This window comes from Pelodiscus sinensis, chromosome 1 (genome assembly GCF_052426305.1).
Source record: "Pelodiscus sinensis isolate ZL-2025 chromosome 1, ASM5242630v1, whole genome shotgun sequence".
NCBI classification, from domain to species: domain Eukaryota; kingdom Metazoa; phylum Chordata; order Testudines; family Trionychidae; genus Pelodiscus; species Pelodiscus sinensis.
This window is the reverse complement of record NC_143052.1, coordinates 110043451-110056633: the sequence shown is the minus strand read 5'-3', so window position 1 is coordinate 110056633 and position 13183 is coordinate 110043451. Positions and strand designations below refer to the sequence as shown.

Below are 13183 nucleotides of genomic sequence, written 5' to 3'. Positions count from 1 at the left end.
AATGGGGGGCGGGGTTGCCCGAACGCCTCGCGATCAACTGGTCGAGGCCTCACGATCGACCAGTCGATCGCGATCAACGGGTTGGTAACCACAGCTCTACGGATAGGGGCTGCTGCCACTCTGCGCTGTTGCCTATGCATCAGGCATCAGCATGGGGCAGCAAGCAGCCCGTCTATGCAGGGAGCTCATTTTTTAAACTGGCTTCCCTCGCAGACTGGCTCCCCCCTGCCATCCCTGCTGGCTCTGATAGCGAAGCAGCAGTGCGGGATAGCAAGGGGCTCCCCAGGAATGCATGACTGCCAGCTCCCCGTTCTCCGCCCGGGGACTATCAAAAGATTTCAAGTGGTTACATGACTATTCAATTATCTGATAGCTAACATCCCTAAAGCAAGCTACATCGTGTATATATTGGTCTAGCTGCAACATGCATGGGAAGGAAATATACTGTGCCCTATATAATTATAGATCAACTAAAAATAAGAAAAGTGGGATAAATAGAAGTTTCAAAACAATATGCAGTGTGTTGGACTATCTCCAATACCAGCTAAGTACCTCTTTAAGCTTACATTTGACTAGCTTGCTCTGGGTGGGATCTGTGGAATGAATGTTATTGAAAGAATGTAAGAGATTTTCACTCAGAATACTATAGACCCACTGTGAAGGAAACTTCTTATCACATTCTGAAGAAAGGGGTAGCATGCAGGGGAGTAAGAAGATGTAGTATTGCAAAATAATACAGATTGGCCTAAAACAATTTTTCTTGTATGTGTATATGTAGTGAATGTCTGACCTTTGGACTGTCAATTCCTGCAATAGCTATATTCAGTTGGAACAGTGAAACTTGTGATCCATAGGGATAATAGTTGTGGAATTTTCTGTCAGCTCAGATTAGAATAAAAACGGTAAACCAAAGACCATTTTTGGAGCACAATGGACAAAATCTTGTGCATGTCCTTCCTTGATGATGGGGGAGAATATGCCTTTGATCATTACAGGGTGAATTTTAAAATAATGACCTGTAAATAATAGATATTATCAAAGGGAAACAACTGGTAGATCCTAGATGTTCAGATACCAGGCTAAGAAATACATAGGCATATAGGTTAGGTTCACTTCATTGATGTCACTGCTAGAAACAGCTTTCTGAATTCTATTCAAGGGTGTTAATCAATCTATCTGTCCCTAGACAGTGCTATACATTAGAGATCTTTGTGCACTGTCATAATAGCTGTCAGTGTCTAATTCTCAAAATGATAATGTTTCAGCTGATACTTTGGTAAAAACGCTATTGAGGCCTGTAACTGTGTTGTATTTCACCCAGTTAGTAAACTTGATTTTCCTATAGGAGATTAATAGATCCCATTTTCATAAGATACGTACCTTTCTTTCCAAATACCCACACTCTAACATTTTTCCAGTTATAGGCTTATTATTTGCAAATACTTTTGAGTTATTTGTTGTAAAATGTCAAGTTTTGTGTATATTGCATTTCATTGGATTCAGCAAACACAGTTGGCACTAGTGAAACGGTTTTTACAAACCAGATTTGCCATGTCCACAGGAATTGGGATATGATTCTCAGAGAGGAAGCAAGTCCCGAGAACAGAGTTAGAAACTAAACTTGCACACTTACTGAATTTTTGCCACCTGCTTCTAAGATAGTGTCAGAATTGCATTTGGATACAAACCAAACCAGCATTAAAATCTAGGTACTGGTATATATAGTATGTGTAACCCTTGGACTGTCACTTCCTACAATAGCTATATTCAGTTGGAACAGTGAAACTGGGAACTATGACAGGGTTTTGGCTGCTGGAGTTTGGATCTATTAGGTTAATTATCAGTGACTGAATAATGAACCTTTTTGAATGGGATTTTGATTTTCCTATGATTCCACCCAAGATCTGAGTCCCCATAACCTACTCAGCCCTTTTTTTTTATGGTGTGTCTTTCCTTGCAATTCAGACCACCTACCCCAGTACATGTCAGACAGAAAGTTAAAAGATAAAATATTGCTTTCAGTTTAAAAAATCATTTTGTTTGAAAATGTCCCCTTACTATTTGTAGAAACTCTGAGCAAACTGGTAAGATGTTTAGTTATTCACAGGAGCTACATTTACCCCCAACTGTGAAAACGCCCCTAGGGCTTTACAACTACAGCATATCCTTTTGTTTGCCAAAAGTGAGCAGGAAATACCTATCACTGTTTGAGTTTTTATTCCCTCTGCTGCTGACCACCATGGTTTGTAAAATTCCCTCCTACTGTTGCAACAACCTATTTTTCTTAAATACAGGCAGTCCCCGGGTTACGTACAAGATAGAGACTATAGGTTTGTTCTTAAGTTGAATTTGTATGTAAGTCGGAACTGGCTCCAGATTCAGCTGCTGCCACTGAAACTGACCAGGGGCTGACTACAGGAAGCCGGAGGCAGAGTTGCTCTGCCCCCAGCTTCCTGGAATCAGCCTGATCAGTTTCAACAGCTGCTGAATCTGGAGCCTGGGACAGAACAGCTGGGGCACTGCCCAGTAGGTTCCCACAGGACCAACCAGGCAGCACCCCAGCTGCTCTAACCGAGGCATCCTGCAACAAAAGCCTGGTCTGCTGGGGGAGGAGGGGCGCACTAGCGCCCCCTCCCCCCAAAGCAGACCAGGGAGACCTGAGCAAAGCCGCACAGGCGGAGGGACCCTGCCGCCCGTTTGGCTTTGCTCCTTTGCCCCCGAGCAAAGCCGCACAGGCGGCGGGATGCCACCTGTGCGGCTTTGCTCCTGTCCCCCTGGTCTGCTGGGGGGGTCCAGCAAAGCCGCTGGACCGCCCCAGCAGACCAGGGACACCCAACCAAAGCCGCTGCCTGGGCGGCTTTGCTCGTTTGCCCGGGAGCAAAGCCGCCCAGGCAGCGGGACCCCGGGGCGAGAAAAGCCCCGTTCGTAAGTGCGGATCCGACATAAGTCGGGGATTGCCTGTATAAGGAAAGCCTATTAATCTCTTAAGAGCTGGATTTCACGATTATGATCGTGTGTGTGTGTGTGTGTGTGTGTGTGTGTGTGTGTGTGTGTGTGTGTGTGTGTGTGTAATCTCCACTTCCAACCAGATAGATCTGAAAGTGACTTTTAGAAAACTACATTATAAATAGAAAATCTCTTCACCTGTTACAGAAATATGTTTAGCTCTAAACTGAAACAGGTAAGTTTTTTTTAACTGTATGTCAAAACTATACATTTTTGGACAGAAAGTGAAGAATAACTGTATCCAACCAAAACTGCACGTGGCATTTAAGATAGGCCCAATATAATTACCAAATTTGGTATTTGTTCCAGAATCCACCACTAATGCCCCTTCTCCAGCACATCTAGACTACATTTTAATTTCTAAAGAGGATGTGCAAATTCCCTGGGAATTTGCATATCTTCTTCCAATTGCATTTTCAAAAGAAGATCTTTCAAAAGTGAAACTAGTCTGGATGTGGTTTTTTTCAGAAAAGAAAAAAACTCCTTTTTCAAAAAAAACATTCTTCCTAAAAAAGGGTTTACGCAGTTTTTCTAAAAAGGGGTTTTTTGGTGGAAAAAAGTACGTCCAGATTACTTTCACTTTCGAAAGATCCTCTTTCGAAAAATGCGATCGGAAGAAGATATGCAAATTCCTGCAGAATTTGCATATCCTCTTTTGAAATTAAAATGTAGTCTAGATGTGCCCCAAACATAGTCCACCTTAATTCTAATTCTTAGGTTTTAGCTCCTTGCTGTGAGATCAGCAGAACTCCCTCAACACCTGAAGAATGTTGGACTCCAACATGGCAGAAGTAAAGTTAGCCTGTTAGGCTGTTAAGCACCGTGAGCTTTTTTTTTTTTCCTTTGGAACATTTTAGATAGTTCTTTTTTAATCATGAATGACTAAGGAGCTCCCTGTTACATCTGTTACTTGTACTGCCATACTATCTGGAAGCCTCAGTGATAGATGAGAGCCCTGCCATGTTTGGTACTATACAAATACATAATGATAAGATCCCCAGGATGTGTGTCACTCCAGTTTTTTTATCTATCTGTTTTATGTGTCAGCCAAATACTTGCACATGCAGCCCCATAGAACACCATGCTGGCTGGCTGCTCAGTACCAACTCAGTAGAAAGAGCGTAGGTTTCACAGCTCTGCTTAATTTATGAATTATGATTGCATAACAGCCTGTGGCAGTATGGCTGCAGGCAAAATTGATGAAGCCAGGAATCCAAGGGCATGCCTACACTCAGCCATGCCAGAGACTGATGTTCTGGCATTCAACTTAGCAGGTCTAGTATAGCTTTTAAATTGAATGCTGAGGGCAGCTCCAGCTGGTGCCTGTACTCACAATGACAAGGAGTAATGGAAGCCAATGAAAGCATTTGCTCCCCACTGTGTGTACACCGCCAAGCTTAGCTTAAGGCAGTGGTCACCAACCAGTTGATTGTGGCACCCCAGGAGTCATTCGCCATGGCCAGCTGGCTGGACAGCTGCTTCCCTTTGCTCCAGCCCAGCTGGAGTGTGGCACAACCTCTCAGCAGGCTGAACACAGCAGCCAGCTGAGCTGGAGCAAAGAGGGGCAGCTGTCTCTCTTTGTTAACTTGGTAGCAGGAGTGGGGAAGAGAAGAAGCATGTGTGCGCGCACACGCATGCATCCCCAGCTCTTGTCTCCTGCTTTGGGAGGGGCACTGTTCACGAGCTGTGTGCAGGGTCAGAGAGCCCCTTCCCCAGCACCCCACTGCACCCGGCCAGGCTGGAGCCAGCCCTAGGCTGCCCTGGAGCCACTGCCTACAGGTAAAGGGCTGAGCCAGGTAGGGAAGAGACTCTGCCCTCCCACTCCCCTTGCCCCAGTGCTATACCCAGGAGGTTGCGAGTCCCAGCACTGCTACCCTACCTGTGATTGCGCTGGAGGCACAGGAATGTGGGGCAGGAGGATGAAGGAGTATGGATGGGAGGGGGCAGGAGATGCACTGAGGGGCATAGGGCAATGCAGGGGATCAAGCTGCAGAGACAGGATGGGAGGCAGCAGGAGTTGCACTGAGGGCGATGGGACGATGCAGGGGATCAGGCTGGGGAGGCTCATGGGATTGAGGGAGTGAGGCTGGAGCAGAGGGAAGATGTGAGGGGGGGGATACAATTTGCAGAAGCTTCACTTTCCTTTATTCCCTACTTCTTTGCCTCCCTCCCCAACTAGCTCTTTGGCTGCATTCTAACCCTTTCACCTTTTCTGCCTTACTCTCCCAACCCCCTTCCGCTCCCAAACTCCCTGTCGTACCCACACCCCACACTCTCTTCTACCACCAAACTCCCTTTCCTCACCCGTCCTGTACTCCACCTCCCACCCACATCCTGCATCCCTATCCCACTCAATGGTAGTCTACCCCATGCATTGAGCCCCTCATTTTTGTTCCCATATCAGAGCCTAAGGGGGTCCACCAAATCCACTAACTCTGGAAACCCAGAAAAGTAAATCTGGCCTATGAGAACCTCAGTCCTCCCTGTCCCTTCCCCCTCACTCTGTGCGGGCTGGAGTGCCAGAAGAGTGATGTGTCTGAGTTGCGGGGCACATCAGGGAAGGTTGGGGTTTGGGAAGTTTTTTTTGTTTCTCACTTATGTGGTCCCCAACTGATTTTTCTGTGGGTCAGTGACCCCCAACTCAAAAAAAAAAAGTTCCCCACACCTGCCATAAATTAAAAAAATATGAAACTAACACAAGAAAGTTAAAACATTAATCTGTTTCATAATTTAAATTAAACTGTTCTCCCCAGCTGCAGCCCTAGCAAAATGACTCAGGTGTACTTATGTAATTAATGGTGAATTTTCATTAGCAACAGGTAGTCCGGGGAAAGGTTTGGAGAGGGTAAGGCCTCAAATAAGCAGTGGAGTCTGGGGAAAGGGATGAGGTAGATCTTGGCTTGCCATAACATTTAAAAAGTGATCCTAGGTATAAAAGGTTGGAGACCACTGGCTTAAATTAAGCCGACTCCAACTATGTATGCTACATAGCTGGAATTACGTACCTTAAGATGACCTTCCAGATGTAGTATAGACCTGGCCTAAGTGAAGGCCAGAAGGTCTGGAAGTCAGGCCGCTATGTCAATACCAGCTGTGGAATTTTGTTTTTTCTTACCCTAAGTATTATATGCGTATTGGAAGGAAAAGGTTTAAGGAGATTGGGGAATAATATTTTTAAATATCTTCACTTGAGTTAGAAACCACATTCAGGTATATCAAAAATGTTTTATTTCTTACCATTTTGTATTTCTAGTTTTAGGCAATGAAATAATTTCTCACTTTGCTTTCTAGTCTCTCAAATTCATATGCAATAGCTAGCATGAAGCTGTTGAGGTTGGATTTCCAGTACTGCAGTCAGAATGGATTGATTTCAGTTAAAATTATTTAAAATAATTTATTTTAATTTAATTGCATTTAAGTCAGCAAGCAGGAAACCTTGATACAATATGTTTGTATTTGTACTTTAGTTATTTTCCTAGAGAAAGATTGGTAAACATTAAAATGTTAATTTGAACTATCATTACACTAAATTTGGTGCTTCTTTTACCTCATCTGGAGGATATGTTATGATTCTATGAATTTAAGTGGTTATATATATGTATATATGTATTCAGATTTTTAAATTGTATCTTTATTTTAGAAAATTGCAGATGATATATTTCTTATTTATTATATCAGTGCTTCCCAACCTGTGGTCTATGGACCTCTGGTGATCCATGACAGTACTGAAGGGGGTCCATGGAAAGTTTAAAATTAAGGATGGGCCCACCCTGGTGGTCCTGATCCTTACTTTTCTTTTCTTTTTCCCCCCAGGACTCTGTATTTGTTTAGATTACATAAACTATTAGACATTTCAAATGATTGTCAAATAATGGAATGTTTGAAAAGAGCTATATTGGTTGGGAGTCCATGAAATTTTAATAGATTGAAAAGGAGTCCATATGCTCAAAAAGGTTGGGAACCATTGTATTAGATAATTAAATTTGTACTTATGATTTGTGTCCAGTGATATTTTGGTGGAAATTCAGTAACATGCACAAATATAGCATTTAATTGTAGGTATTTTAATTAATTAATACTACCTCAAATGCACTGGAAACATAAGGAAAAAACTTTATCAAAACATGTTTTGCATTTAAAATTAACAAATTTATCTGTAGTTAATGAATTGTATTAATTACTTCTAGTCATTGTTTAGGTAGAGTACACACACTGTATGACCAAGGAGCACAAGAACAATTAGTGGTGTCACTAAAAAGGCTACTTTTCCCGAAAAACCCCCTGAGTCTGGACACAGCCTTAGATATTTGAAAACCGCTATCATGTCCCCCCTTAATCTTCTTTTTTCCAAACTAAACAAGCCCAGTTCATGAAGCCTGGCTTCATAGGTCATGTTCTCTAGACCTTTAATCATTCTTGTCGCTCTTCTCTGTACCCTTTCCAATTTCTCCACAGTAATAGCATGAAGTAGATAGAATGAAGCTGTGGATAGGGGAAAAAGTGGTAAAGACCCATCTATACCAGAATTTAACAATTTTCTTTTAACATAACCTACAGTGACTCTGTTCTTGAGGAGTAAATAATGAATTAATAATGACAAAATGAATTTCTGTTGGAATTGCAGTTGCTTATTAGAATTTAAAGTATGATATTGGTATAATATCCAGTGGAACCTTGCTGAGGGAATTTTCTGCTGCATGATTGCAATGGGATAAACTACTTACTAAGTCTCTTCTAAACTACAATCCTGAAAGTCTTCAGTGGGACTACTGTATTTCTTGCTTTCAGGTTTTTGTTTTTGCTAGTGATGATGATTCATTATGAGGTTTTTTATTTGTTTTCTTTCCTTTGTTTTTAGGGATGTCAGAAAGTCAGAGGACAAATAGTGGAAACCACACCAAGATTGATTCCAACAGTAGTAGTTCATCTCTGTGCTTTGGGCAGGTCAGTCTCTCTTCATCTAGAACAGACATGGCAGTCTTCCTCTTGCCCTTCAGGAAGTTTCACAAAGCACTTTATTGCTTTTAATATAGTATACTCGTGGTATGTTTAAATCATACCTGCCATCCTCACCATGATAATCTTCATCCTCATTACATTTACTCCTGCTAGTATATCTAACACTAGTAACTTTTATCTGAGAAGGGCCTTGAATTTACTCAAAGAAAGGGCCTTGGATTTTTTTTTTAAAGGACAGGAAGAATGTTCCTTTCTCTGATGGATTGGATTGTGTTGTGAGTTACTTACACACCATTATTGGGCAACGGATTGTGAGGAGATCAAAGTAGAGATTTTAGCAGCCCAAGGGGCCTGGCCTCCTATGTAGCCAGATGATAGAGATGATGTGATGACTCATAAAGATCCTTTGCCCCAGGCAGCTCAATCAGTCAGTTACTTTGTGCCACGATTTGTCATGGTTGCCGGTGGCTTAGGTTGGTGTTAGAGGCTCCTACCTTGGCCTTGTGTGGTCAGTTTCTTGAGCTTGCTGCTCTGACCCTCAGCAATCTTGTAATCTTCCATTAAGGAGATAGTTTCAGCAAGCTGGGCAGTGCCATTGCACCCAATCCTTCCCTTAGTGGGTAGGCTCTTGGTAAACTGCTCCAGTGCCACTGTCTCCACCACCTGGACTCTGGTCTGCTTATATGATTCCAATCGTTGCCAACAGTAGTTCCAGAATCCATGGGCAGGTCCATTTGCAGTAGAGTTGTTGGCGGTATGCCTCAGGACTGATGGCAGTCTGGCCACCTTCATTTTTATGTATCTCAACACCTTGGAAGTATAGGTCCCAGTAGGTAGGCTGGCCTGGTGCCAAGAGAACAGCTCAGAGTTTTGGTGGCTGCCAGGCATGATGACCCAATTTGAATGTCAGAAGAAATGCCTCAGATTGTTAATGAGCCCCATCTTATTCAGACATACTGGCAGCCCTGCCAAAATGTTCCTTGCCTCTAATCCTATTGGTGCACCTGGTCTTGAGCAGCCAGTTCCCACACCATTTGGTGTCACTGGTCCTGCTGTTGCACTATCTGGAGTTGCTGCTGTGATCTGTTGTAGCAGCTAATCTGATGTTGCTCTTGTGCCACTTGCTGCTGGCTCTCCAGCAGCCACTTCAAAATCCACTCCCATTTCCATGTCTGTCAGGCAGGAATTCTATTTTATTGGCTGCCCTGTCTTGCTACCATTTGTCACAGGATAGATACATCCTGTCATGGCATGTCAGGGTATCAAATTAGATATTTACAGGCTCAAGTGGCCTGGCCTCCTGTGTTGCCATAGAAACCCTACCCCTTCCCCCCAAGGCAGTGTGACCAAGTACCAGAATCAATGCAGTCACCCTTCACTGCAGAACAGTGCGTCCCAGTGGCCAGGCTCCACAAAAATATCTTGTTGTTCAGAGCAGATTGGCCTAATGGCTCAAGTTGATCTAGTAGCCCTGTAGCTCAGGGCATAATGACCCAATGGCTAAGGGTCAGTAGGGCAGTTAAGCTCAGAGGGGCAGCTGGGGTACGGAGACCCAGGCCCATCCTGCGCCACTGGTGTTAACCCAGTTCCCTAGAGATCCTGTGCTACTACAATCAGTTTTGGTCACCCAGTACATCGGTTCCAATTCCTGGGTCAGTCCCTACCCTTCCTTCCAAAGGCTGGTAGTGTCCACTGTCCTCCATTAGCAGAACTGATTAGCTGGGGGTTCATTGGAGCCTCAGGATGACTGAGTTCTGGGTCCTGAAATTCCAGCAGTCTCCCTGTTCTAGCCTGCAACATACGTCTGCTTTCATCAGCGGCCAGCCCAGACTGAGCTACTCCCTTTTATAGTTTCCTCTGGAGCATGCCCAGCAGGTGTACGGGGATGTGGCTTCCTCAGCCCACAGTGTGTGGTTAACCCTTTCTGAATCAGTGCAAAGTAGGGAGACTTCATCACAGACTGGTTTATCTTAATAGTGGATGGCATGCCCCAGGTTTACTTTTAAAAACATGCATTCTCCTCTATTGGTAATGAGAAGGAAGCTACCTTTTTCCAGCTATTGGGGGAAAAAAACAATAAACTGTTTGTCTTTTGCCTTGCAAGGTGAATTCTGCTCTCCATGCCATTACATCTTCAGTTAGCTGCTGAATATGAAGTCTTTGTGTATATATATGTACAGTGCTATCTTTCCCCTTTGCCTTTCTACTTGCCCTTTTGCTTAAAGTTATATATTTCTGTATAACTGCCAGAAAAAGAAATGGTCTGTTATTCTTGAAAAAAGTTGCCTCACTCCCACCCCACATGCTGCTGCCTCTGTCCACAGGGAGCTCAGATTCCCCACAGACAGAGGCTGCTGCTATCCTACGCTGCTGCCTCTGTATCAGAAGCAGCAGCATGGGGAGGCAGGCAGCTGGTGTGTGTGAGGAGCTAGTTTTTAAACTGGCTCCTCTCACAGATCAACTCCCACTGGACCCTCATAGACCAGCGCCCTCCAGGGAGTGGGGCTGGGAGCACACTGGCTGCTGGACCTGCCCCTGGGAACTATCAAATAGTCATGTAGTTACACAACTATTCAGTTACACAATAGCTAGCATCCCTACTCTTCATATAAGAGCTGGAATTGAACTTAGTTCTCCCCATACTCACCCATATTCATGCTTAACTAGAACACTAACTCCACACTGAGTAAAGAGACTTTAACACAAGACTTCAAAGAGAAGCCTTTGAACTGTCATTCATGCTGAAATTTGACACTTTACAAATGGGCCTTAACAAAGATGCCAATTATCTTACCCATTACAAAGATAGCTTCCTCAATTACCACCTCTAATATCATTATCTCATAGACATTAACCTTCTCCCCTCTTCCCCCCCCCCCCCCCCGTTCTAAAATCTGATTTGTCTATTTTATATGTGTTCACTTTTTTTTTGATTGTATCCCTTTGTATATATGGTCATGCCAATTTTCTTCCACAATTTGATCTGAGGAAGTGGGTCTGGCCCACGAAAGCTCATCACCTAATAAACCATCTTGTTAGTCTTTAAAATGCTGCATAGTCCTATCTTTTGTTTCACACAGAGTAATACATACTTAACCTTATCTGTATTTTTTTGCAGTGTGTATATAGAGTATAACCAGTGTTCCCTCTAAGCAGAACAGTTTCACAAGTGATTAATCAGCCCAGCCCAGTCAGAGGCTCAGAGCTCCATGCAGGGAGCTGACTGACTGGCCAGGGCTGATTATTACCTGTGAAGCTGTGCTGCCCAGTAGCTTGGAGGGAACGCTGATTGTAACCAACATTTCTGCCAGTGCAATAAGTAGTGATACCTATTTGATATTCTGACTAATATGAGTGGTGCTGAAAGAGGATCCTTCAATACTTCATGCCCCTACAGCATAGATGGGCTTTGCACATGTTACATAGAATTTCATAGGGATGGGAGGGGGCAAGAGTACTCTTTCAGACTGGAGTGCTTAGCTGACTTCTATCACTTTGTAATGTATTTGCTGCTTGTAAAAATTGGAGAAAAGTTAAATTCTGTACAACACAGATCATTGATCCATCTAAACTAGTTCCTTGTGAGATCAAGCAATATCACCAGCATAATACACCTACCAAATTCAGCAAAATAAATTCCTTCTTGAGCACTTTTGATTATCTTTTACATCCTGAATTATGAGAATGCAATATTCATCTTCTCCTAGAAGACTGCAATAAAGAAGAGTGGGATGAGTCAGAGGTGGGGAAGCTAATAGATTTAAGAAACTAAAGCTGTTTGACTCTTCTGTGCTTCTATTAAAGTACCAGTACACAGCAGATGAATACCAGGCCATCCAGAATGCTCTACGTCAGAGGCTGGGGCCGGAATACATCAGCAGCCGGCAGGCTGGTGGAGGACAGAAGGTACAAACAATTGTGTATGCAGAATCTTTGTGGGCGGGGAGTGAGAGAGAGAGAATTCTTCACTATAAGAAAAACTGTGTGTATGTCCTTAGTTCAGTCACTGATTTCTTGACACATTTGGCAAGTCACTTAACTTCCTCCTTCAGCTTCTTCATCCTTTAAATGGAAATCATTTATCTAGTTCTTAGGATGTTGTGCAGTATTTATTACTTAATTGTTCAGTGCTTTGCACATGTAAAGCACTAAATAAACATTGCACATTGTGTGTAAATTATGCGAGGAGTGGTGTTCCCTTTCTTTTGTAGGCACTTTAGAGAAGAACCTGTGACACCTTAGAGATGAACAAAAATATATAACATCATGAGCTTTCATGGGTGAGACCACTTCATCAGATGAGTTGTAGTGGAAATATATAACAGAAAAAGTACCTGTCAATTGTAGCTTCATTAACATGGGTCCTACAATTGACAGATACTTCTTTTGCTGTTTTATATATCTTGGATTCTGTTATTTCCACTCCAGGTTACCTGATGAAATGGGTCTTGCCCCACAAAAACTCGTGACATATATATTTTTCTTCATCTGTATGGTGCCACAGGATTACTAGTTGTTTCTGAAGTTACAGACTAACACAGCTACCCCTCTGAGACTCTTTCTTTTGTGTTATCTAAATCTTCCTCTTTGTTATGCCATCTTCTTCTGGAGATTGGGCCAGGAGGGGAGCACCCTTTTTATTCTTTGCACACGGGCAGATGTTCCTTGAAATTTACAGGGTTTCTTAGTACAGTACAGCTATACTCCACAGGACTTTTTAAAATTCACTCTTCCTCTTTTCAGGTTTGTTATATTGAGGGTCACAGGGTCATCAGTCTGGCCAATGAGATGTTTGGCTACAATGGCTGGGCTCATTCGGTCACCCAGCAAAATGTTGGTGAGTGTCTTTTTCCAGGGTTTGAGAATTTGTGTTCCTATAGCTTCACAGTGAAGATCTGTAAAGTGGCAGAATGTGGTTCCTATTTGAGAAGCTATCTTTCCTGGAACATATTCAGCTGAAACATCAGGAAATGTGTTTTTAAAGATACAGTCCCTGTAAAAAACAGAGATGAAATTTTGGAGCATAAGGGCTCATTGACAGGAGAAAGTAGAGGGGAGTAGTGGTGAAACACCGGTGTTTCAGTACCTGTCCTATGTGTAAAGAAAATGCTGTTTATATTCACTAGTTCAGGTTTGTGTAACTGAGCTTCTGAGTAACTAAAAATGAGTGTATTCAGCCAAGTAGGGATGTGTAGGCCAAATCATTGCATTTGGACTC

At 43.0% G+C, this 13183-nt stretch overlaps 2 protein-coding genes across 16 annotated transcripts in view; one reads left to right on the top strand and one right to left on the bottom strand.

Moving 5' to 3' along the window:
• Positions 1-13183, top strand: part of RAD52 (RAD52 DNA repair protein) — a 28274-nt gene that overhangs the window by 2901 nt on the left and 12190 nt on the right. For 6 of the 8 annotated variants that reach the window (XM_075941132.2, XM_075941140.2, XM_075941169.2 and 3 more), the window contains exons 2-4: positions 7865-7950; positions 11770-11871; positions 12709-12802. In XM_075941132.2, the coding sequence (XP_075797247.2) occupies positions 7867-7950; positions 11770-11871; positions 12709-12802 (280 nt within the window). In that variant the 5' untranslated portion in view covers positions 7865-7866. The remainder of the gene's footprint in view (positions 1-7864; positions 7951-11769; positions 11872-12708; positions 12803-13183) is intronic. The other 2 variants (XM_075941163.2, XM_075941149.2) reach the window with 2 other exon arrangements.
• Positions 1-13183, bottom strand: part of ERC1 (ELKS/RAB6-interacting/CAST family member 1) — a 512836-nt gene that overhangs the window by 494178 nt on the left and 5475 nt on the right. The gene's annotated exons all lie outside the window — the stretch shown is intronic.